General features: G+C 42.8%; 1 protein-coding gene across 1 annotated transcript in view; it reads left to right on the top strand.

The window, feature by feature from the left end:
* Positions 1-23,193, top strand: part of PTPRG (protein tyrosine phosphatase receptor type G) — a 408,497-nt gene that overhangs the window by 304,978 nt on the left and 80,326 nt on the right. Inside the window, exons 7-9 of the mRNA XM_056334994.1 lie at positions 2,464-2,621; positions 7,412-7,604; positions 21,123-21,307. Of these exons, the coding sequence (XP_056190969.1) occupies positions 2,464-2,621; positions 7,412-7,604; positions 21,123-21,307 (536 nt within the window). The remainder of the gene's footprint in view (positions 1-2,463; positions 2,622-7,411; positions 7,605-21,122; positions 21,308-23,193) is intronic.

The following is a 23,193-nucleotide window of genomic DNA, read 5'->3' as shown; positions in this document are numbered from 1 at the left end:
AAGCTTCCCCTTGGTTGATTATTCATATTGTAGTTCAAAATGTTTAAAAATGAAAGACAGAGTTGGATGAAATGTAGACTACTTAATACAGTGTGTATTTAATATAAAAGTCATGCATTATTCATTTTTGCAATTTGAATAACTTTGAATTTAGCATCCCTGTTCTTCATCTTTTCCTTTGATGAACAATTAATTATTAAAATATAATATTGTCAGCATATGGCACAAAAATCCTTGAAAGTGTAAAATGAGCTCATTCTCCTGCCATCCTTTGATAAAGGGATACTCCATATTCTCAGTTTCTCTACAGAATGTTTATCCAGCATCTTAACTGATTCCATCATTCTAAATTCAAGATTATGAAAGTTAAAAATAGTTAAATTGTTAATTTTAACTGAAACATAGTTTTTTTAATACAAGAGGAAAACTTTTTCCAAAATGTGCCTCTGCCTCCCAACTATTCCATATGTAGTCATTGGCTGTTAACGCAAAGAGGATGTTTGCATGTTCAAATACTCTTTCAGATTCACAGCTGTCCGCTGTGTGCTCAGCTTCCATAGAGAGACAGTTTCTGAAATAGAAAACCCATGTCTTTTTGCTGTGAAGATGTGCACGCTGCGTTTGAAAATCACATCCTGTGACTGAGTTTACAGTTTTTCTAACCAAGTTTTTTTTCATAAAACTAAGCCAATCAAATTAAATATGACCTTTTGCTGTGATTATGACTTCTGATTAGCATCTCTTTCAACATTGGCCAATCATATATGTTTTACTATTTCTTATCTAAGCACACTTTTTTCCCAGAGGTATGCTATGAAGAGGAAAAAAACCTGTGGTTTATTATTTGTTTGTTTCCTTTTTGGACATGCAGAAGTTGTTGATATCTGTGTGGGCTAGAAGTAACCAAGTTGTTAATGAAGAGATAGCAGTATTCTATTACAATGTGTACTTTGACTTTAATAGAATTACTCCTATTTTGGAACACTAAAGACTATGAAAACATTGCACACCTGTTGATATTGTGCAGGAGAATAGATGTCTGAAGTGCATGATATATTTGCACCTTGCAGCAGCGGTGGAGGAAAAAAAGACCCTGATTATACCTCTGTGCAGCAGTCTGATAGGCAACTCTGGATTTGATCAAGACTTCCAGAAAACTGTGGGATGCTTGGCAAGTGAATTCTGCAGACTTCATCCTTTTGCTTTTCATTCTGACTTTGGAAGGTGTGTGTGTCAGTCACCAGCCTACCTGTTTCTCCGCTCTGCTGTGCGGGGAGCGGGCTTGCTTAGCAGCTCTGATGAGGCAGAGAGAGAAGAGTTCCTACTACCCAAATGTAGACTCTTGTTTGAACCGTGAACAATATAGAAAGTGAGGAATAGAGATGTATGGGAGAACCTGTGTGTCAGCATGCCCTGAGGCAGTGAACACCTTTGCACAGGCTGAGAGGGAGCTTCGGCCTCTGAGTCAACATAAATTGCAGAGGATAAATGCTCAGGGATGGCAGGGAAATTGTCTTGCCTGCAGCTGTTCCTTCCTTTAATTTTTTTTTTTTTTTTTTTTTTTTGTCACAGTATTAAATATTACCAGCTTGTCACTGTTACTTGAAGCTAAATGCTTTCAGTGGTTAGGTTTGCATTTCAGGCTGTCCAAGTTGCTTCTCAGAGGAAAGAGTTTGTCCCCAGACTTTTGGACCCTGGGAAGGAGTTTCATGGATTAGGGAGAAGAGACAGTGGTTTTACCTCTGAAATGTATTTCTGGTGCTGTGCTGACTGCGTCTCACAACGTCGCCAGCAATGCCTGTGTGGCTGGTTGCAGGCAGTCCCAAACAAGCAGTTCCTGGATGCTGCTTCAGCCACCTCGTTGAGCTTCAGAGGTGCCCTCCAGCCCTGCTCCTCAGCTCATCTCCCTGGCAGCTCCCAGCGAAGTTTGGCTGGCATGGCTCTGCCTCCTCCATCTCAGCAACCTGCAGAGGGATTGATCCCACTCCTACATCCCTTTCCCCCACTGGTGGGGATGGGATGGATGTGCTACCTGATGCTCTTTGGTCATGCACCAGCAAGCAGGACCACAGGAGCCCGGCTGTGTCCCCACTGGGTCTTGGTGAACCCTCACTGCCATCAGGCTGGAGAGCCATTGACTGAGTGCTGAAACCACTGAATACGGTGTTATTTCTGTGCTAACATAAACCAGTGGGATAACAAGGGCATTTCACACCTGCGTACATTCAGAACTGGAGCGTGTGTGTTCGGTATAGGATTGACTAGCATTTTGGCTGCTCTTTTAATAATCAACACATCAACTCTTATAGAGCTTTCCCGATACGGTGTTTTCATCTTTCATTTTATATATATATGATAAAATATGTTGTTGCCATTACACCTTGTTAGGCTGCCTATCGATGTGATGTCTGTTTTAAAGGCATGTAAAAAAAGTGTAATTCCACTTGTCAATCTTTCCTGCAGAGAAGGAGACCTTTCTGGATCCCTTTGTTTTGCGGGACCTCCTGCCGACATCGCTGGGGAGTTACTACCGCTACACGGGTTCTCTGACTACTCCTCCGTGTAGCGAGATCGTGGAATGGATCGTTTTTCGGAAGCCCGTTCCCATTTCTTACCACCAGGTGTGTTTATTTTCTTAGTGAAGTCCATCTCTTGATTTGCTCTCTTTAAGACAGTGTTTTCAAAACCTGCTGGTTTAATTATGATATCAGGAATGTTTCTGTTGACAAAAAAGGAAGTGTCAGTGATCTTTTTTTTCTCTTAAGTAATATTGTTTCTGAACATGAGCCATCAGTCTTAGGAAGACAGTACAACATGAAACCCAGTTTCCTTTCCAAATGATTTATTTGGTATTGTTTTTGTGAAGATTCAATTAAGCTCTGGTGTAAATATTTACATGGAGTTCCTTTTTATTCTTTTTAATTGAAACTTGCTTTTCAAGGTAAAGTGAGTGATTTCAGTTCTGCTCAGATTTAGTAATTTGAACTAATTACATTAGAAAAGACATCTTTCCATTAATTCTCCATGCTTAACTGTTTTTATAACACAGTAAAGCTGCCATTATGTGCTCAGAGAGCTGGTGCACAAATCTTTAAAATTAGCACATAGCAGCTTCTAATGCAAATAAGCACAATGTCTGGGATTTGTCTGGAGAAGAATGGTCCTGATAAAATAATGTTAGAGTCAGATGTTTACCAGTTAAGTGTATTTTGACACTGTAAGACTGTTGTCTTTAGCAAGCCATCCTGCTGCAGTTAGTCTTTCCTTTTATTCATCTGGCATAAGCCACTGAAAACACATTTTTTGCATGCACAAATTCTGTAAAGGGAGTAGTTTTTGAATTCTGTAAATGCATAGTTCACTGGGAGATCCTGACTGACAGGTACTGGTTCTCAAAGATTTCAGAAGGGTGGTAGGCAATCGCCATGCCCCTGCTCCAGGCTTTTTTTGTGTTTTCTAGATCCCATTGCTTCTCCTGTAGACTCTTCCATCTTTCTCCAAAGTGCTGTGTTTGACACCAGTCGCAGCACCTCAGCTGGGGCCCTACCGAGGCCAAGGGACGTGGCAGGATTCCCGTGTCCAGCCCCCCTGTGCGGGGTGGTTATTTTGCCTTTTTCACAACAGCGTGACGTGACGGTGGGGCCCACATTCGGCTCCCGGTGAGCAGGAGCCCTTCCCGGGGGCTCTCTTTAGCAGTGCTGACACATCACGCGCTCCTGCAGCCCGCGGGCCTGGCTGACGCGTGGGGCTCCTCGCACATGGTCCCGGTTGAATTGGACCCTTTGTTTTTTCCAGGCTATTTCTCTGATTGTTGAGATCATTTTGAATTCTGTCCTTGCCTGCAGGATACTTGCAATCCCTTGTAGCTTTTCACTACATCAATAAGTTTACTGTTTATTATTTGGTGGCTGTGAGGCCTGGCCCACACTCAGCTTTATACCCTGTACATGCATCAGGTGGATTGTGACTTCTTTTTTTTCTTTTTAAAAAATACAAGTAAACTGGTAAATACCAATTAAGGCCATCACTATAATGGTATAAAGGTACTTTATCCTTGCATAGCTTCTTTCCTGTGCTGTACAACAGTAACTGTGCCAAGTCAAGCCTTTAAAATTTGGCGTTGTGCTGCTTTATGCATGCGTGTGTGGTTGAAGGGCTGGGAATTCTGTGTGTAGACAGACTTTCATTGATACTACAACACATGTGGAATAAATAATAGTATTCTTCCCCTTGGCAGCTCTAGATGGGTGGATTTTAAGAGCCTGCCACCCTGCCATTGCTATGATTATTATTTGTTCCTCCTCCTCCTTCCACTGAAACAGTGCGACATAATCCATTGCCACAGTTTAACCTTCTTTATCACAAACCCCGTGAAGCAGCCTGTAATCCCAGAGGAGGAAAGTGATATTGTTTAAGCTCTGTTGCTGTTCCAATTAAACCCTTGCTTTTGTGCAAAATACCTTGCTGTAAAAAGGACAGTACTGAAGTGGTCCATTTGTGGAGGCTTCTCTATTTTATGCTCAGTGCTTCATCATCATCATCTTTCCTGATAATTAGACAACAAAACAGGACAAGCCGTGTCACCCTGCAGATGCATTGTAAAGCTAAGTGCATTCAATGACCCAAAGCACAGCATTATCTCTCATAATGCATACCTCAGAGTATCTCATTGTGCTTGTTACGGTTTCAGTATTTTTAATTGCCATTTGTATATCCAACCCTTAGAAAACTGTGCACATCAGGCTTTAATGGTTTGTAATTGTATGGCTCAGAGTTTTAGATCAGGTTTCTCTGTATCTACAGTAGTCTTACACCAGCTTTTCATTTCTTCTTCTGAACAGGAGTTCCTGTTCTCCTTTTACTCCTTGAAAAGCATGAAGGTAGCTCCTTGACTGCCACTCTTTATTTTTTTTTTTCTGGCAGCTATAGATAAATTAATTTCTCATTTGTCGTAGATAATATTTTTATAGTAAAAATGAAGCTGAAATGACTTATATGTACTTCAACACATAAAAAGGGGAAGGTTAAAAATCATATTTGAATTGGCAGTTGTTAAAATGCAATTATACCTCCCCAAGGTAGCATGGCAGAAGAAAATATTTTAAAAGTTCTCTCTGAAAGTTTAAAAATTCAATTAATGTCATGGCTGTATAAGCCTAGAGACTTGACTTCAGAGAAGCAGTTGCTACCTAAGTTCTTGAGCTTTTATAAAGTAACCTTAAACCCTGTTAGCTGGCTTCCAGTGCATAAAGTGCAAAAGATATGTAAATATTCCCAAGAGTTTTGGTTTGTGATTTCATAGAAGGGTATAGCAGGATCACCTGCTGAGTTTTTTTTTGTAAGACAGAAGTGTAAGATGATAATCCTTTTACTGCTTTTTTAACCCATCTATCAATGCTTCTGAGGGACTCCTGCTAATAATTAGGAAACTGTTTTCAAGATTTTCCAAGATGATGCTCTAAAGAATCAGAGAGAGAATTCCAGTTTAGAACCAGACAATAAGGCATCATCTAGGATGCAGAAAAAGTACAGTCCGAATCCCACCATCGGTACCTGCAAGGCTGGGTGGGAGCTGTACCTGAGCTCCCCGCCTGCCATGGGAACTGGTGACTGGCTGTCACCCCTCCCTGCTGGTCACCTGCTGTCCCTCTGCCTCAGTTCCCCTGCTTGTATAATAAAAGTAGTTGTCATAAGGGGGAAGCTACTGCTAAAAATGTACAAGCCTGAGTTGTGCTGTTATCTCAGAGGTAGCAGGACTCAGTTCCCATAGTTTTGTGTTTTATGGCAGACTTGCCAAACTCAGGATTAGAGCTGTGAGGTCCATCCTTTCTCACCCCTGCTATCCGTGCCCTGCGCCCAGTGGTAACATTCCTATACATATCCCCATCAGCCAGCTCAATGCACCACCTGCTCCAGGGGGACTTACTTTTGAAATTAAATGTGTAAAAATTGGCGCTCTCCTGTCCTGAGGGCCAAAGAAGTTTTACACATTCTGGCCCAATAACTAGGACTGTCAAGCCCAGCAGACTGGGCAAGCTGGACAGCAGCAGCAAAAAGGGGTTCAGATTACTCGTTTGAAGGAAAATGAAATGATAGTAGCAAGGGCCTCTTGATTCAGTGGAGGATGTTTAACTGCTCTGTTACAGCTTCCTTTGATTATTTCTATCAGTACTATCAACTGAGGCTACAATGACAGTTTTTCTCAGTTGCAAGTTTCAGGACTCTCATACACTTCTCTATAGCTGTTAGAGCAGATGCACTTTGTGGAAAGGGTGTAGCTTTCAAAGTGACTTATCATTTGGCTATGAGTGTAATTCAAGTCCCTTTTTAACATCTTGGGCCAGATTCTGTACTCCCCAAATCCATGCTATTAATGTATGTAATTTATGTTGATGTAAACAATATTGGGACCGAATCCTTTTCAGCTCTGTCTTGCTCAGTCTTTCAAGCAGCAACATAACTAAATCTAGTTCTTGACCTGAATGATGACAGTCTTGTAGTAAATGCTATACTGACCTTGATAGATGTGAGAAAATTAGCTGAAAATATTTTCACCTTAGTTTGCTAGAAGTTTCTTTCTAAGAAATACTAATAAATGAAGTAACAAAAAAGTTTTCCAATTATAGTTCGTTCTTACAGGTTAATACATTTTATTAAAAATAGCTCAGATCTGAATCCAACAGAAGGAACTGATTCCCAGAGGAGTATATGCTAACTGCGCCTAAATAGATTTATTCTGTGGGTGTTTTTTTTTCTCACCCTGTAGTTCTGTATCTGAGGGAATAGTGATTGGTAGGGAAGTCGGGACACTTGGAGCTGGTAGTCCTGAGGTTGCTCCATTCTGCTACTGACCTGCTCATGGGGAGGCCAGCTCATGGGTTTGGTTGTCCAGCCCAGAAAGGTGTGACAACTGCCGTCACCTTCCCGAGAAAGTGCTGCAAGAGCTGTCTGTGAAGCTTAGCCTGGCAGCTAAACTTCATAAGGTATTCGGAGATGAGGATGTGTTGCCCTGTCCTGGAGAAGGCTTTTGGCATGGGATGACCTAGAAGCACTTTTTGACGTGATACTGCAAAACAAAACAGCAGTGAGGAGGGTTTGGCAAGGCTGTGTCACACACAAAGTCCTTCCAGACAAGGGGTCTAAGGGCAAATGTTTCCTTGCCGGTGACAGACTCCACAGGTTGCTGTAGGGCCTTCTCCCTGTTGGGCAGGATAAGCACTGTGCTGAGATAAGACGATAAGATGGCTGGCAGTGATTTCAGTGGGCAGCCTGAATTCCCACGTGGTTTATCAGTCTTGGCATCAAGGTTTTACTTCCTGCCATTTTACTTTCTTATCAGCCACCCGGATTGTACCACATTGTTTTTCTAATTAATGTCCTTTCGCTCCCCTGCCATGATGACTGTGATCAGCTGGAGGCGTTCTACTCCATATTCACCACCGAACAGCAAGACCATGTCAAGTCCGTGGAGTACCTGAGGAATAACTTCCGACCACAGCAAAGCCTGAACAACAGGAAGGTGTCTAAGTCTGCTGTGAAGGATGCTTGGAGCCAGGATATGACAGACATCTTGGAAAATCCACTCGGCACAGAAGCTTCCAAAGGTAGATTACGCTTCTGCAGTTTGTGCTTGACTAATAAGAGAAATTTTTTTGTCTAACTTCATCATAAAACGATGTTGAGGGTAGCTGTGAGCTACCAAAGAAATAATGCAGGTTATGCAGGCATTCATTCCCTGTTGGTATGTGTCGATAAATCAACTAATCCTGTGGGTACCTGCAATTACCTTTCAAACTCACTGTCACAAGGTGCCATGGCAGTAAAGCCCCAGAATATGTGAGTCTCAGACTGGCAGTGTCCCTGTTTCTGCTGACTGGCGGTAGGGCCTTAGTGATGCCTGACAAAAGGGAAATGTGAAAGGACAAGGTCAGAGGTAAAATTTCAACCCCATTAGCACTGACTCATTAGGTATTTGAATGGGAATAGGGTATCCAGATGTGGTTATGGGTTTCATTTTTACAGTAACAAGCCTTTTGAAGAGCAGTCGACCTTTTAATTTGACGTTTGTATCAATCGGTTGGCAATGGTGACAGGGAAAAACCCTCTTCCTTATAGACAGGTGATTTTCTAATTTCTTGCTGAAGTGTTTCATGTGCCTTTTTGTCGAGCAGCTGGTGCTCGCTTCTGTCAGACACTGGATAATGAGCTGGATGGAAGGGGGTGGGAGGGAGGTTGCAGTCATTGTGTTGGCACAGGCAGCCCTGGCTAGAGGAGGACATGAAAAATTCTGAAAGAAAAGCGTACTGGATAAAATAAGACTAGAAATAAATATCATTTACTACCTTTATTTGCCTTTATTTTATTGAATGGTGTTATTTATAGGTAGGAGGGATGACATGCACTTCCCAGTCTTCAGTCTTGAGAAGTGCTCGGTGCTTAACCAGTTCTGGGTTGAGGTAAGGAAGAGAGGGGCAGTTTGCCAGAAGGAAACAGCTAAGCAGATTTACAAGCTTCCCTTTCGTACCTGGCATTTTCACCTGGCCAGGCACAGAGAGCGTAGTTCTTAGAGGATGTGAATCATGAAAACAGCTGCATTCAGCAACCTTACCCTCCCAAGAGAGTGCTGGAAGAGTGTGTTTCTCAGGGCTCATTATTCTATGAGCATGCTTATTTATATATATATAATATACACGTACACAAACCTCATGTACATTAAAGGCAGCCTTGGGACGGAGAATTTACATCAGAAGTGAGAAGGAGATCTTGGGAATGAAGAAATCCTGCTACACTCTGATGCTCTGGCATGCGGTTTTCAATCAGTGTTTTAACAGCCACATGTGTCAATATTTATTTCTTCAGTTATATCCTGTGTACGTATTACTTACCCAGAACAGTGATGAAAGTTAATAGGTTACGTTATGTTAAAAGTGACAAAACTGACTAGTTTTTATTTTGAGTAGAGCCGAGGTACCTCTGGTACATGTGGTATAATATTCAAGAAGATTTTACTGCTTTGGCCACATGCCTGCATATTCCGTGCCTCACTGAATGGCTTTTAAGATTATATAAATGCTTTAGGTGATTTGCACCCCCATAGTAAGTAGCTGAAACCAACAATGTTGACAGAACGTTACAAACGCTAAGGTGTGTAGTAATGAGCTGATCTTGAAGTTGGAAGTATTGATGCCGAAGGAGCACTTGAATAACTGGAAAGATTGGCATTGATTTTGATCTTTAAGAACTCCGAGGGCCAGATTCAACCAGGTGCACATGGCTTAGTTAACATGGTGTGAGCCGGTCTACAGGAGCATGGGAGCCGCACAGCTGTTTGTCCACACTTAGATAGCTTGGTGCCTGGGTGCTTGACACCTGACGTGATTTCAGGACTGGTTTCCTGAGTAGGTTCTCTCTGGATCCTCTCCCATCATGTCCAGGTGCCATAATGCTCCGTACTTGTGCCTGCCTGGGAATTTGAGCTTGCTCAAGAGAGACCATCAGGTGGGGAGCATGCATTTCCCACGGCCTGACAACATTCAGCATGCCATCTAATGGCAGGGGTGATGCTACAGTCAGTGATTCTTTTTTTCCCCTTGAGCTTTTGCTATAGGAGGCTAATGGCTGGGCAGCCAGTCTTTTTGTACCAGCTCTGTCAACTTGTCACTTTTTGGGTTGTGTGCACACCAGGGAACACTGAAAATAGGTGCATTTTTTTCATGAACTTAAAAATAAATAGGTTGCTGCAGTGTTGCTAACACAAAATGGATTGTAGCGTATCCTCCAAAGGTTACAGGGATGAGTTATAGCTGTTCCAGAGATATAACAACGTGGATGTTTCTGGCCTCTTCTTTGACAAAGGTGAACAGTGATGATGTGCCTGGTCCACTGCACATTCTGAACTACTGACATATAAATAAAATGAGTTGAAGTCATAATACTTGAGTGAAAGCAAAACCTACTGTTTATTCAGCTAGTAAATACAGTACCTCTTTATATAGTGTCATTCATGCAAAAGTACTGAGGAGCCAAGCGCGCGGAGCGCTTCTCAGCCAGACAGTCTAGCATTACAAATATAAGAGTGCAGGGTTAGCGTAACAAATTTATTTTATGCAGATTCTTCTGCACAACCTCATGGTTGCATCTCGATGCTTTCCACATTGCATTAAGCAATGTGACCAGTGGCTGTCAGATGTTGGCTCTTGTCTACCCTCCCCGTGCTTAGATTTGTGCGTTGTAGAAAAAGGCAAGGTCACGAAAATGTGTCTGTTACTTGCTGCAAGGTGATATGGTTTGTGATGGTCTTCAGCTCTGGAGGGGAAGTTTGGGTTTGTTTGTCGGTGTGAATTTTTGCAATTTGTTTCCTCTGTCACACTCTATTAAGTCTGTGGGCAGTATTGCTAATCTAGAAAACAGCGTAGGGTTCATTATGTAAGCCTTTCTTATTTTGGAGGAAAATGTGCCCAGAACAATTTGCATATAATGTTCAGAATAATTTTCAGAATCCCCCAGTGAATAGGGAATTTCAGATCAGCACAAAGCAATGCAGCTCTGCCGTTGCCCATTGACAAACATGCTACCCCGAACAGTTTGGCACCAAACAGGGATGTCTCTTCTCCCAACTGTCAAAGCTATCTTGGGTCACAGAACCGTGACCAGTAGAGTAACCTGCAGATACACGGGAGGAAAACTATTTCTCACTTTATGCCAGTCCTCAGAGTATTTCCTTAGCAAAGCCCTGCAAGCAGTGGTATTTGGTAAATAACATGTCTTCTGGGAAAGGTTATTTTAGGTCAACCAAAACTGTCAGTGCATTTGGATCCAGTTTGTTAGCCAACATGGATGTTACCAGCCTTTTGTTTTGCAGTCACTCTCCTCTCCCTTCTCTTTTTTATTTTTAAAGAGGCAATGAAGGGAGGGGTGGTGTTTTCAAGTGTCAAAATATTTTTGCTAATTAGAAATAGTGTAGAGGGCTAATAGAGGGAGAGTGAAAAGTCCAGTTTTCCCTCTGTGTTAGTATTTAGCAAGAAGAGTTTTCTTTGGTTCCATTATCTCATTCCTTCTTCCTGCTGGCAAAAGCTGATTTAAAATAGTTCTCTTGAGGACTGCATGTATGCCTGGAATAAAAGCATATGCATAAGACCTTTGCTGAATCAGACCCCATGAGCTGAGCTTAATTCTTCATTTGACCCTGGAGCTGTTTCAAGGAACCGTACAGATCATCTTTAAATATCTTATTTCTGAAATATACCATTCAGGATAAATACTGTTCAGCTATGTAATTGTAGCAACTGGTGGATTTATAGTAAACCATCATACATTGATATTTTTTACAAAGATGAAACTTTGGGAGATTCAAAGTATATAGTGGATCATGCTGTTAAATCGTGCAGATCATCGGCCTGTAAAAGTTAACAAGAGGGCTCCCAATGTTACAGTACTGATGTATATAAAGTTTTGAAAAGTTAGAGTTTCTCTGTACAGACATATTAAATCAGGAATGTATTTGTAAAATGTTCATCAGATACTGTAAGTGTCAGTGACGGTGACAGTGTTTGATTTTTGCAGGTGGCCATCTGTTAAAATTGCCTCCTTTCTTGTCTGGCCTGTCCTCTGTGGCTCAGGACTGTGTTGCTCTGTCACGCCACATATTGTGCTTCTGGCTTTTTGTGGGCTGCTTTCAAGCAGCTATGCTAGAGGGATTGTTAATTACTTATCAGTTTAATAGTGTACATTGCTCTTTAGGGACAAATAGACAGAATTCTTACATAAAGAGTCCATCCAGTTTGAAGACATGAGTTTGCATGTTCCTTACTACTTTCACATGTTGTTTCATCAGGCAGAGATGTATTTACAAAACATTACCTGCTTCAGTAAAGGTGTAGGCGTGGAAACTCAGGAGGAAAAGGTGTTTCATTTCCTTGTTTCAGAAAGTACCCCGTAAGCAACAGTATTTGCCCATTTTATTTTGCTGCTGATTAGGACTGTCAAATGTTGTTTCTTTGTCTTTATGTTTTTTAACACTTAAAAAAAGAAAAAAAGCCTTTAACCTTTCTGTCTCATTAAACGTGCAGCAAGCCTTACAACACTTAAACAAGCATCCCGTGTGAGGGGCTCTTGACATCAGAGTTTTCTTTCACAGATGCCTGATTACTTCCCCAAAGGTGTCTGATTACTCTTTGCTGGAGTCTCAAATGATGCTGTTTCCCATCAGTGGGAATTCGCCTTAGAGTACCATCTTTAATTATGATCCTAGACTAAGTTAAATAATGAGCAGTCATAAATTCACTGTAGTAAAACTTACTTAGCTTTGGACTCTAAACAGGGACATTTCTCTAGCGGTGTGCAGGCAGTCATTTTCCTTACTGTTCTTTGTTATGCGGTAGTGATACACAGTTTGGAAGACCTTGTAACTTAACGCCGCTAAAAACATGGATAGAAAATATTTGAATTTCCCTCCAGCTTGCTTTGCACTGGAGGCACAGCTCCAGTTATCAGCCTGCAGTCAAAGCAGTTTAGTTCTTATTTGCTATCTCATGGCTCCTGGTGTCAGAAGTGAAACTGAGGCCTCCTACGAAGGTATTGCCTTTTCCGCATGGTGTAGCATCCTTGCGTTGGAGTGCACCTCCACTGCAGCAGCATCCAAAGTTCTGGGGATTCAGTGCAGTGACATCATCATTTTGAAGCAGATAGTTTAGAGCATTGGCGGCAGTGTTTCTGAATGAGAACAAGTTATTTGTCTCATTTATAGCCTCTGTTATTACTCCCAGTAATTTGTTTTTACTTTCTAAATGCCCATGTTTTATGAGAGCTCTCTCAAAACAGCTTTGCAGTCTCTTCATGCCCTCGGGTTCTCTCTGGGAGGTCAAAAAGAGCATTAGGCAGAAAAGTTCTACTCTTGAAGAATGTCGTTTATACGATATATTTTTGTATGACCACAAAATACTCTATAGCAGTAAGTGTTATCTATCCAAAACATCATAGTAAATGTAAATTTAAAATGAAATGTTATTGAAACCTTAAGTCGGGATTGCTAAAGCAAAATAACTATTTATTTTCTTTAAATATCTTAGGGAAAATGAAAATAAGCAAGAACCTTTTTTAGTGATGGTTCTTGTACTTTGGCCAATTCTTGGAAAATTTCTTCATAGATTAACAACTCCTTCCTAGTTTCCTTGGCTAACTGGACTTTTCAGAGTTTCCTTTTTTATTTTGTTTCGTTATAAAGATTATTCTTTCCCGATTCCATTCCCCTTTAATCAGGTCAGTGCCCTACTACCGTGTGCTGGTGCAGATGAATCTATGTATCATTATTAGGATTTATGTTGGTGCAGCAGACTGTCTCAGTGCAGAAGGTTGCACTTGAAGGTGGTAACACCATGCTGCTAATTGCTTGCCCTGCATCTTCTTTGCACTGTAGACCTGCCCAGCTGCCTCTATGCATGAGTGCTCCAAGTAAATGTACTCACCTATTGCTTTAAGAGTCTCTTTGATATGCACCTTGAGTACCTGCTGTAATCACATTTTAGGCAGAGATCAGTGTGCTCCTGCGTATCTCATCCCTTCCACCTCATCTGTGTCTTGCTCTTCAGCGCTGGGTCCTCATGTATGTAGTTGGCTTGGAGCATGTTATGCAAAAGCAGGAAAGGACAAGCTGCTGCCTTCCGAAGAGTCTCAGATCAGTCAGGTGGAAAGCAAAGCATTTCAGGAAAAAACTGACTCCTTTTGAGGGGATTCGGGTACAAAAAGATGTGGTACATATACCTGACATAGGTCTCATGTGTCCCCTCTCAGCGGCTCTGTTCTGCAGGGTTCTCTTTTCACCTGTAGCTGTAATGTGAGCAACATGTAATGTGAGCTGAATGTAGTAGGCAGCTTACTAGTAGATTTATTAATAAACAAAAGTAACTGCTTGCACTTGTTTAGAGCTTATAAAGGGCCTAAACCAAGAGAGCAAGAGGAATGCAGTATAAACGTTTTAAGTGTGGTTTGTGTTCACAGCTGCTACTAAAGCTGGAAGAGCTGAGTACTTGTAAGGGAGCTTGATGATTTATTCCGTTTACACCTGCAGGGAATTCCTTTCTACACTGCCTATGTGCCAGTCCAGCTGTTTGGCCCACAGAAGTACAGATTTTCATTTCAGTCTTGACAGTACTTTGGACCATGAGTGTCTGCTGCTCATCCCTTGTGTTGGAAAAAGCCTCCAGAAGCTATGAAAGGGAAGCTGCTTTCCCAATTTGATTCTGGACATCCCTCAGGCACGTACTGGGATGTTCTACCAGCCCTGTTGGCTTGTGCTTCATACGCTCCCTGGTCCAAGCAATCCTCTCCAGGACATTGGAAAGGATGACTTGGCTAACATGGCAAATAGATGTCCTTCTGGCAGGAAATCCTCCTTTCTCCCCCTGTTGATGCAGCACGTGCCACTGAATGTGGTCACATGTTGCATCAGACACACTGTATAAATAAGGAGGCAGGTGTACATATTAAACACTGGTCACCCTCTGTGTGTATGTGTGCAATATAAACAGAAAACTTGCAGGGCAGACCCTTGGTGGACATCAGTTTAGCCCAGCATGGCATCTGACGGTGCAAGGCTGATCTGCACCCGCTGAGAATTCAGGCCACAGCTCTAGAAACAGTATTTGTGAAATATATGATATATTTGGGCTCAAACAAAATGTAGTAAGACCCAGAGTCCATGCCTTGCGGTAAAACAGGGTCGTTGCTGTGATGCCATGGAAACTCAAATGCTACAAAGCAAGCCATACAGGAATGAATCCGTGTGCTGGTTGTGTGTTCGCCTCTGGAAAGGGAAGGCAGCGGAGGGGCAAAACCCAGCTTACCCAGAGCTCCTCCGTCGGAAGTGCCCCATGTGCCAGTTTGCTCATGAGGTTGTTTCACAGAGCTTATAAAACACGAGCAGGTTCTGTTTGGTGTCCCTCACTCCTTAAGAAACAACCCTGCCTGTTTGAAGCATAGTGAAAGGTAAGAGCGGGGAAGATAAATAGTCTGTCTCCTAGCTACATTCTGCCTGTGGATTGAAGTAGATCAACACAAATATTTGCGTGTATGGCATGCTCCAGAGCCTGCAAATGCCTGCTGGCAAAGTGCAGGCAAAGGTAAAGGAAAAATGCGTGATTCTCTTTGAAGCAATTATCCTTATATATTAATAATGTCATTTATAAGCACTCTGAGAAGTTAACGATGTACACTAAAGCAAAGCAAAAGAATTGCAAACATTTAGTAAAAAGAGAAAGGGGAAATGTTGTAAGTATGCCTCGTAGCACTTTTCTATGTATTAAAGCCTGTGTTGTCTCTGCGTATGAGCCTCGTAGTCTATTTGTTATCCTTTGGGAGCACAGCCCTCACTGAACTCTAGAGATTGAATCCGACGGCCCAAAGAATGCTGCTGTTTGTTATGGATCAGAGTCTCTTCCCAAGTTTCTCCACTGAGTCACAGCAACGCAAGGCAGCTGAATCTGGTGCTGCATCACTTCCCTTACCACAACGCTGTTGGCATGGCATTGAAAGCAACTGTGAGTTTTCTCATTGCAGTGTGACCCATACTTCTGCTTCAGGGCATATTTGAAGATTTGAGCATTTAATAATGAGAAGGAATATGTATGTGTGTGTGTGTATAGACATATATACGATTGAAACTATTTTTCTTCCCTTCTCTGTTGGTGGCATTGCTTCTGTCTTGTCTGCAGTCAGGTTCCTGGGGGCTGCTGGGGTGGATGAACTTGGTGCAGTATTTTGTTGATAGCACAGGCATTGGTGACACTTTTCAGGCTTCTCTGAAATCAGCTGGGAAACTTCTGGCTGAGTTAGGTGTCATTATGGCAACAGCAGCAAGTGGTCTGTCTGTCCTCTGTCCAGCAGGACTGGACCTTCCAGCTCCTTCCCAGTGCTGGGGCAGAGGGGAAAAAACCACCCTCTCTCCCCTGAGAGCCTGGCCACCAACTTCTTTGTCCTTATGGGGAAGAAAGGCATGAAACCCCCCATACTGACCTTTCAGTTTTTCTCCTACTGAGCGTGTAGGAAGAAATTCCCCATCTACCATCCTCTGTGCTCCGACTTTGTAAGGGAGAAACACTCTTCCCTGCTGCTCATCCCACATATATCCAGATCAGTAAGAAAAAGGAGAATTGGAGCCTCTCTCATCTTGCAGCCAGGAGCTGACTTCCAGAGCAAGACAAGACCCTTACCCCTGTGTTTTAGCTACCCCTGCTCAGTCCTGAGCCAGCAATGTGTTATGGGCACATCCTGATGCCAGTGTTTCCTCTCTCCACGTATGAATTGACTTAGAAGATCCCTGCCTATCTCGCCATAAGGGATACAGGACTTCACTGGCATGTTGCTTTTCTGTGCTGAAAATTGTCAGGGTTTCATCACACAATGTGTATCCCACAGTACCAAGGAGAGGAACAGCAATTTTGCATTGCTGAGACATGCAGCAGGAGGGAGAGAGTGGGCTTTTCCAAAAGAGGGAATAGCACAGCTAGAAATAACTGTCTTTAAAGTGGTGACATTTTTATGCATGGAAGAGCTAACTTAGAACATTTTTAGTGGATTTTATAAATCCCTGTGAGCCCCATGCCACTGGATTCATCATATGAGGCACCTGTTCACAGGAAGAAGGTATACCTGCAATAACCCGACATGCAGTTCTTGCACTCTCTCAAACTTTCCCTAAATGGCTCTTTTTATAACTGCAGGTAGCATATACAAAAAGCATGATGAAACCCAGAAAGTTTGGCTGGTTTTGCATTTCTGTCTTTGAAAGAGAAATGGAGGCTGCTTTCTTTTTTTTTTTTTTTTTCTTTAGGAAAAAAATAAAGCTGTAATATTCTCTTAGATGACCTTTCTGATTCATGGGTGTGCCTTAATATCAGTGGTTAGTTTTTGCAAAACAATAAGCCCTCTTTTTGTCTTTCAACTCTCTGAAATGGAGCTGCCAGCAGCTTTTGGATTAAGCTTTATCAGGCTTCAGTTAGGAAAGCCTTGTGGAGGTTACATAGCCAAATACAACATACAAATCAAATTATGGGAGAGATGAATGCAGAGTTGTTAAATTAATTTTGTTTGTTCCAGCCCATTGGAATGTTTTTAACATGAAGAAAATAATTCTCTGCTGTATGGCTGGCCTGGCCAGCACTTAGGACTGTATTAGCATGCTACATTTGTCTGCGAGTGGCAAACAGGTTTTCTCCAGGCTTGACTGAGCCCTGGAAGACAAACCTAGCCAAGATACTGGCTTGCCCCCTGCCTTCCCCAGTGGGCCAATCTGCAGGGAAAAAAGACTGTGGCAAACTCCCAGACAGCCCCACACATGGCCAACAGCTGGAAACATCGGCTGAGGCTGCCCTGTGTCAGGTCAGAGGGCTTCCTCCAGATGTACCCATGCAACCTCCCTCTTCTGCAGGACTTTTCCATCAGGCAGGACCCAGCTTGTTTGTCAGGTTCCCAGTTCAGGTCACCCCTGACAGGAGGGAGCGGGGCTTTTCTCACTCCAAGAGGTCCCAGGTGTGCCATGCTCAGGGCATTCCTGCCTGCCCCGAGGCATGCCCTGTGGCCCTGGCGAGGCATCTCTGCTTCCAGGAGTACTGGCACAGGTGGTCTGCTAGCCAGGACAGAGTGGCTTTGGTGTCCTGCTACACCTACGCAGGGCCAGTTCAGGTATCTGCTCAGTATTGCACTACAACACAGACAGACATCCTGGAAGCCCCCTCAATATTTTTATTATGTCTTAGAATCTGAATTTTAGAAAAAGTATTAGTAATATTTTTTCTAAAAATAGATGAGATGCTATTTCAATGTGAAATGATGCTAGTTGTTGGGTGTGGTTCTTTTTTCTCACGCAATCATGAATTCACAGGTTGTCTTTGGCTTATTGTTTGGGGTTTTAAAATAAATAAATAAATAAAAGCTTGTGTTTCTCTTTAGTGTGTTCTGATTCAATTCAGAGGAAGATGCAAACTTCTCCCTCCCTGCCCCAACCTCTTTCTGCATTTCTGTTTGTCCTTCAGGTACACATTTTGCAAAATCAGTATAGGTTCTTCAGCATCTAAAAAAAACCCCAGAAAATGAGGAGCCTATGACTCTTGTAATCTTCTTTCAAAAATCCAAGGCACACAGGTTATTGAAAGGAAAATTAGATCTCTGGAAAATGCCAGTTGTTTTATAGATGGTCAAATCATTGCACTTTTTTTCTTGCCTTTCAGACATTTGCTACGTTATTATGTATCACTTTAATTAAATCATCAAATTGAATTATTGGATCAAACGTGGGGTTTTTTTCATTCCATTGTGTCCTGAGCAGGTTTGGTTAAATTAATAAAACCATATGTTTCATTTTATAAAAAAGATTTCTTTTTTGCCCGTTCATAATCTTTAAAAAAAAAAAAAGTAGCTGAACAGAAAAGGTTGGTTATTACTTAATTACATCAGCTACTGCTATGTGCCTTGGAGTAATTGGAACAAAGTCACACTAAGTCATGAAAAATTTGTAATATTTACTGTGAAATAGCAGTAGTGTAAATTCAGTCTCCTTTTAGCTGGCTGTGAATGAGGTTTGTCCTTGTCAAAACTTGTCTCAGTGAGGTTATTAAAGTCCCCCAGCTGCTTAAAAGTGCTCTCATGACCTTGGGTCAGGGTGCAGGGTCAGGGAGGGTCTCCTAACTTTGAGCCTGCAGTCTCCTATTTACCCTTGGAAAATACCCACTTCTTCTCTCTGGCTGGCATGAGCTCTTCTGAGTGGCATCAAAGCTGGCTGCAAAGAGTGGCATGGAATAGAGGACGTGACAGTCCCCGCTCCCAAGGGTGGCTTGGGGTCCCTTGAAAAACAGCTGGCTAGCCATGGTTCGGAGGGGTATTGCAATCAAGGTAGATGTCTCTGTCTCTCATTAAGGTTACCTGGTTGAATTATTTCTAAAACAATTTGATGCGTGATTATTTTAAATATATACATCACTGCGTGTCCTCCTGGAGGAGGAGGACTGGATAAGACTTGTAGGATTTGATTAGGTGGAACGACAAAGGCTGGTCTGGCATTTTGAAGCGTAATTCCGTGATGGCAAAGGTCTCCAAAGGGGGCAGTTATGATTTATTGGTGCAGTTATCAATAAACAGTGATGTCAGTGAGAACGGATCTGCCTATCTCAGTGGAAGGAGGTGGGCATGGAGAGGCATAACAAGGATGGTGAAGCTCTGTAAAGAGGGACAACAGCAACTACTTCCAGCGGTGCCTTCTCGGCTGGGTCCCAGCCACCTTTGTGCTGTGCTCTGCAGCACCCTGGCTCCACGGGCTCCCTGCAGAGACCAGGAAGGGAGCAGGAGGGAAGGGGTCTGCAGGCAGCTCACCAAGATGTTCTTTCTGGCTTTGTGGCATTGCCAGCAGGATGCCATTTTGGTTCCTTCAACTCAGTGTAAATAGTGACTCCTATTCGGTTTGTCAATGCTTTGAGGTACTGCAGGGTCTGTTTGCTTTGCTGGATCATTCTTCTGGGTTGAGCAGAACGATCTACTGTAAAACTGCAAGGTTGTCATCACTCGTGGCAGGAGCAAGCACCAAAGATCTTTCCTGCCCAAGTGTATTTCTGCAATATATGTTCTCTTGTGCAGGCTAGCTACAAAATGTAAGTTATAACTGCACAAATGCATTTGACAGGTATTTTTCTATTGCACTGGTAATGTTGGTGTTTACAGCATTTAATCATTTTTATTTAGGAACTGTAGCTGTTCCAGTAATGTAACAGCATTGCTGCATGACCAACCTGCAAGTCCAGGCGCAGGAAGGCATTTCTCCCCTTGAGTGCTGCCAGGACAGTTTAGAAGTGAAATAATGGCCAAATATACACACTGTCACATACCTGCAGAGTGCAAACAAGCTGAATGTGTTGGCTTTAAATGGAAAAGTCGTATTGGGAAAAATAATTCTGCAAACAGTGTCAGCCTGATAGGCTGGGTGACACTTTGACTTTCCCTGGCAGAAAAGAGCAGCTCCTTTGCCACAGCACCTGTGTTTAGGTATCATTGCACGGTATTTTGCTTGGTTCAGAGTTTATATTGGGAAAGAGAATGTGAGAATCTGTCCTCAGTTGTGTATTTTAAACATTATTTTTAAAGCTTGGAAAAAAAGCGAAACCCTTTATGTTTGGGAAGCGGACGATGTACTTTTTCGATAGCGTATGAGCGCCATCTAGTGTCCTTCGGTAGTACCTGACCTTTGCATTGCAGCGGCTTCAGAAGCGTTTTCTTCAGCGAGCGGGCTCTGCACATCCCACTCCTCCCGAGGCGCGTGGGCTGGTTTTGGGCTTCCCTGGAGAAGTTTGGGCTCTGGTGGCTGCCCCGAGCAGGAGCTGTGGGTTTGCCGCTGCTTAAGTTATCCCTGTGCTGGTGTTCCCACCGACTTCAGCCGGAGTGAGGAGTCACTCCTGCCTCCCCGCCTGCAGGCAGGGTTAGGAGGGCTTTCGGAGGGCTCCCCAGCCTGTTGTGAGAAGGGGATGGCCAAGGGCCATCAAGTGATGCTCTCCCCTGTGCTGGTGATACCTTACTGACATACAGCTGAGAATCTATGAAGGGAAACCTGTAGAAAGAGGAGTATAAAGTAACTTCTGCTCATGTGCAAAAGTGTACCAGGTTAAGAGGTATATGCTGACCAATATAGTCATGTATGTGACACAACAGTGTCACATTTTCAGAGGTTCCAAGTATTTCCAGTGCCTGCAGAGCACGCTGGAGCATCTACCCCCTTCATGCAGCAGGAGGCTGTGGGCCAGGGGAGCTGGGGCTCAGGCTGACTGGGCTTCTTAATGTTCCAGCACAGAGCTCTTAAGTGACCAAGTTAAAGTGTATGTGTAAATGTCAGGACTGAAAGTAAGTTGAGAACTAAGCAACCTGCCTGCAGAAAATGGATTCTCTCACTCCCTTTACTCTGGAGCACGGAAAGCAGCTGCAGGTGGTATTAAATCCCATTGGTCTCAGTGGATTGCAGTCTAAGCTATTACCGTAGGCAAGGGCATTAAAGAAAAAAACCGGCTCTTAGAGTGAGGCGCAGTTCTTCCTGTTTGTTTTCTCTCGGTTATTTAAGAGACCCTCATATTTTTCCCTTCTGTTTTTTTTAGCTTGCAGCACTCCCCCAGTCAACATGAAAGTGCAGCCGGTGAACAGGACAGCATTACTTGTAACTTGGAACCAACCAGAAACTATCTACCACCCTCCAATCATGAACTACATGATCTCCTATAGCTGGACTAAAAATGAAGACGAAAAGGAGAAGACTTTCACCAAGGACAGTGACAAGGACCTGGTAAAACCACAGCATCCACCCCAGACATATGTATCAAGCTATCCTTATATTGTTATTTTCTCAGTAGAAGGAAGCAGAGGAGGAAAGCAGTTGTTATCTTATAGACAAGCTAGTGTTTGACTTGCAATGAATTGCTATTAAAATGTTCAGCATTCGTTGAACGTTGCCTAACAGACTACCCACAACACTGGAGTGTGAACTTATAGTTCGTGTGAGTGAATAAAGGACTAAATCTGCAGACACTTTTTCATATACTGTTGTTGAGAAGCAGCTGGCTCGGGAAATAGTTAGACTCTGAATACCTTGTGGCTTGTGTTCAGCTCACAGATTTTCACATAAAAAGTCTGATCCCCCAGAATCTTTCCTGGGCTCAGGCTTTTCACTGTGCATAGCCCCTTGCAGTCTTCAGAGCAGTTTCTGGCAGTAAGGGCTAGGAGGTAGGAGTTGCGTGGTCAGGGCTAGAAGATTATTATGGAGTGGCCCTGTACAAGCACTGCCCATGTCTGGCAGTGGCAGAAAAAGAGGGAAGAGCAAGACAGTTCCAGCACAGATGGAAACACCGATCAATCTCCTCCATTTAGGATTTGATCTGCTTGTCATTCTTGTCTAAGTTGAAGCAAGTATTGTACTGGTCTTTAACATCCTCTGCATATAAAATCAAAGTGACATATTCAGGTTTGAAAGGCCTCCGTTTATTGTTAATCAAAGAAAGCCTCTAGAATAATGAAATCAGTAATTGTATATGCACATGAAAAATGCAGCAGCAGAGTGTTATTCCTAATGACTGTTATCGTATTTTTTTTCAAATACACAGTCCTCTGGGCCCATTCAATCAGTTATACAATAATACCTCTCTTATTCCCTTAGATGAAGATTCTTTTACTTCATTTCCATTTATATTTTCAATTTCCCCACTAGACATTGTTATCTGGGTCACATTAGGGAGCGATGTGCCTCACAAAATCAGAAAGGAATCTATTGAAAGGCACCCAAGGTTATGATGTATTGTAACCTCTCTCTTGTCATAACTTCACACTCTTAAGGGAGATTTTTTTTAATCAGGTATAAGGAGAGCCTTAATCAGCAAAAATGAGGTGGGCACAGTGAAAGCATCCTGTTTTATGTAAAAGAAATAATTAAAAGTGCAGGGGATGTGATGGAGTGATAGCTTGGAAATAAATTGCGGTGAGACCCTGTGCTGTGCAGCAGAGCTTGGAGGTTAAGAAAGCAATGACAGCTTTCTAGAGGCAAGAAAAGTAGGAAACTTTTTCCGAGGAAAGTGCAGTTTCCTTTCACTGCTCTGGCAGAGACAGTTGGGCTGTCCCGTCTTGAACCAGTGCTAGACGGTGTTTTGCAAAAGAGATCACTGGTATTTTAAGGGACCCACACGGCTACTTCTGCTGTCTGCTGCAAGACATTAAATGATGTGATTGTGGACTAAGGCAGCACAAGAGAGTATCTGGAAGGCAGCAGGGCAGGATCTGAGATCTAAGAGTACACAAGGACATCCCAGGCCAGAGTGCTGAGCCATCACGTTGTGCAGGCCACTGACATGAAATTGCCATAGCCAATTTGTTGCAAAAAAAATAGTCAGTTTGAACATGCAATGACTTTTCTGGGCTTATCCCATATTTGGGACTTGGATCTGCACCTGTAAAAAAAATTCCATTTTAATTCCTTTAAGATCAAATATATTTGAGTTTTAGGTTTTTCTGAGGAGAGCAGAGACTTCCAGGTATGAAGGTTGTCATGACAGTAGATGTGGGACATGTTCATTTCTTTCTCATGGGCAGAGTCAGCAGAGTCTGGGTGCATCACTTCGGCCTTGCCCTCTCCCGGGGGACCAGTGAATATTTCTGTTTAGAAACAAGTTTGACTTACATGGC

Source organism: Falco biarmicus, chromosome 4 (genome assembly GCF_023638135.1).
Source record: "Falco biarmicus isolate bFalBia1 chromosome 4, bFalBia1.pri, whole genome shotgun sequence".
Taxonomy (NCBI): Eukaryota; Metazoa; Chordata; class Aves; order Falconiformes; family Falconidae; genus Falco; species Falco biarmicus.
Note: the sequence above shows the minus strand (reverse complement) of the source record. Positions and strands in the feature narration are given on the sequence as shown.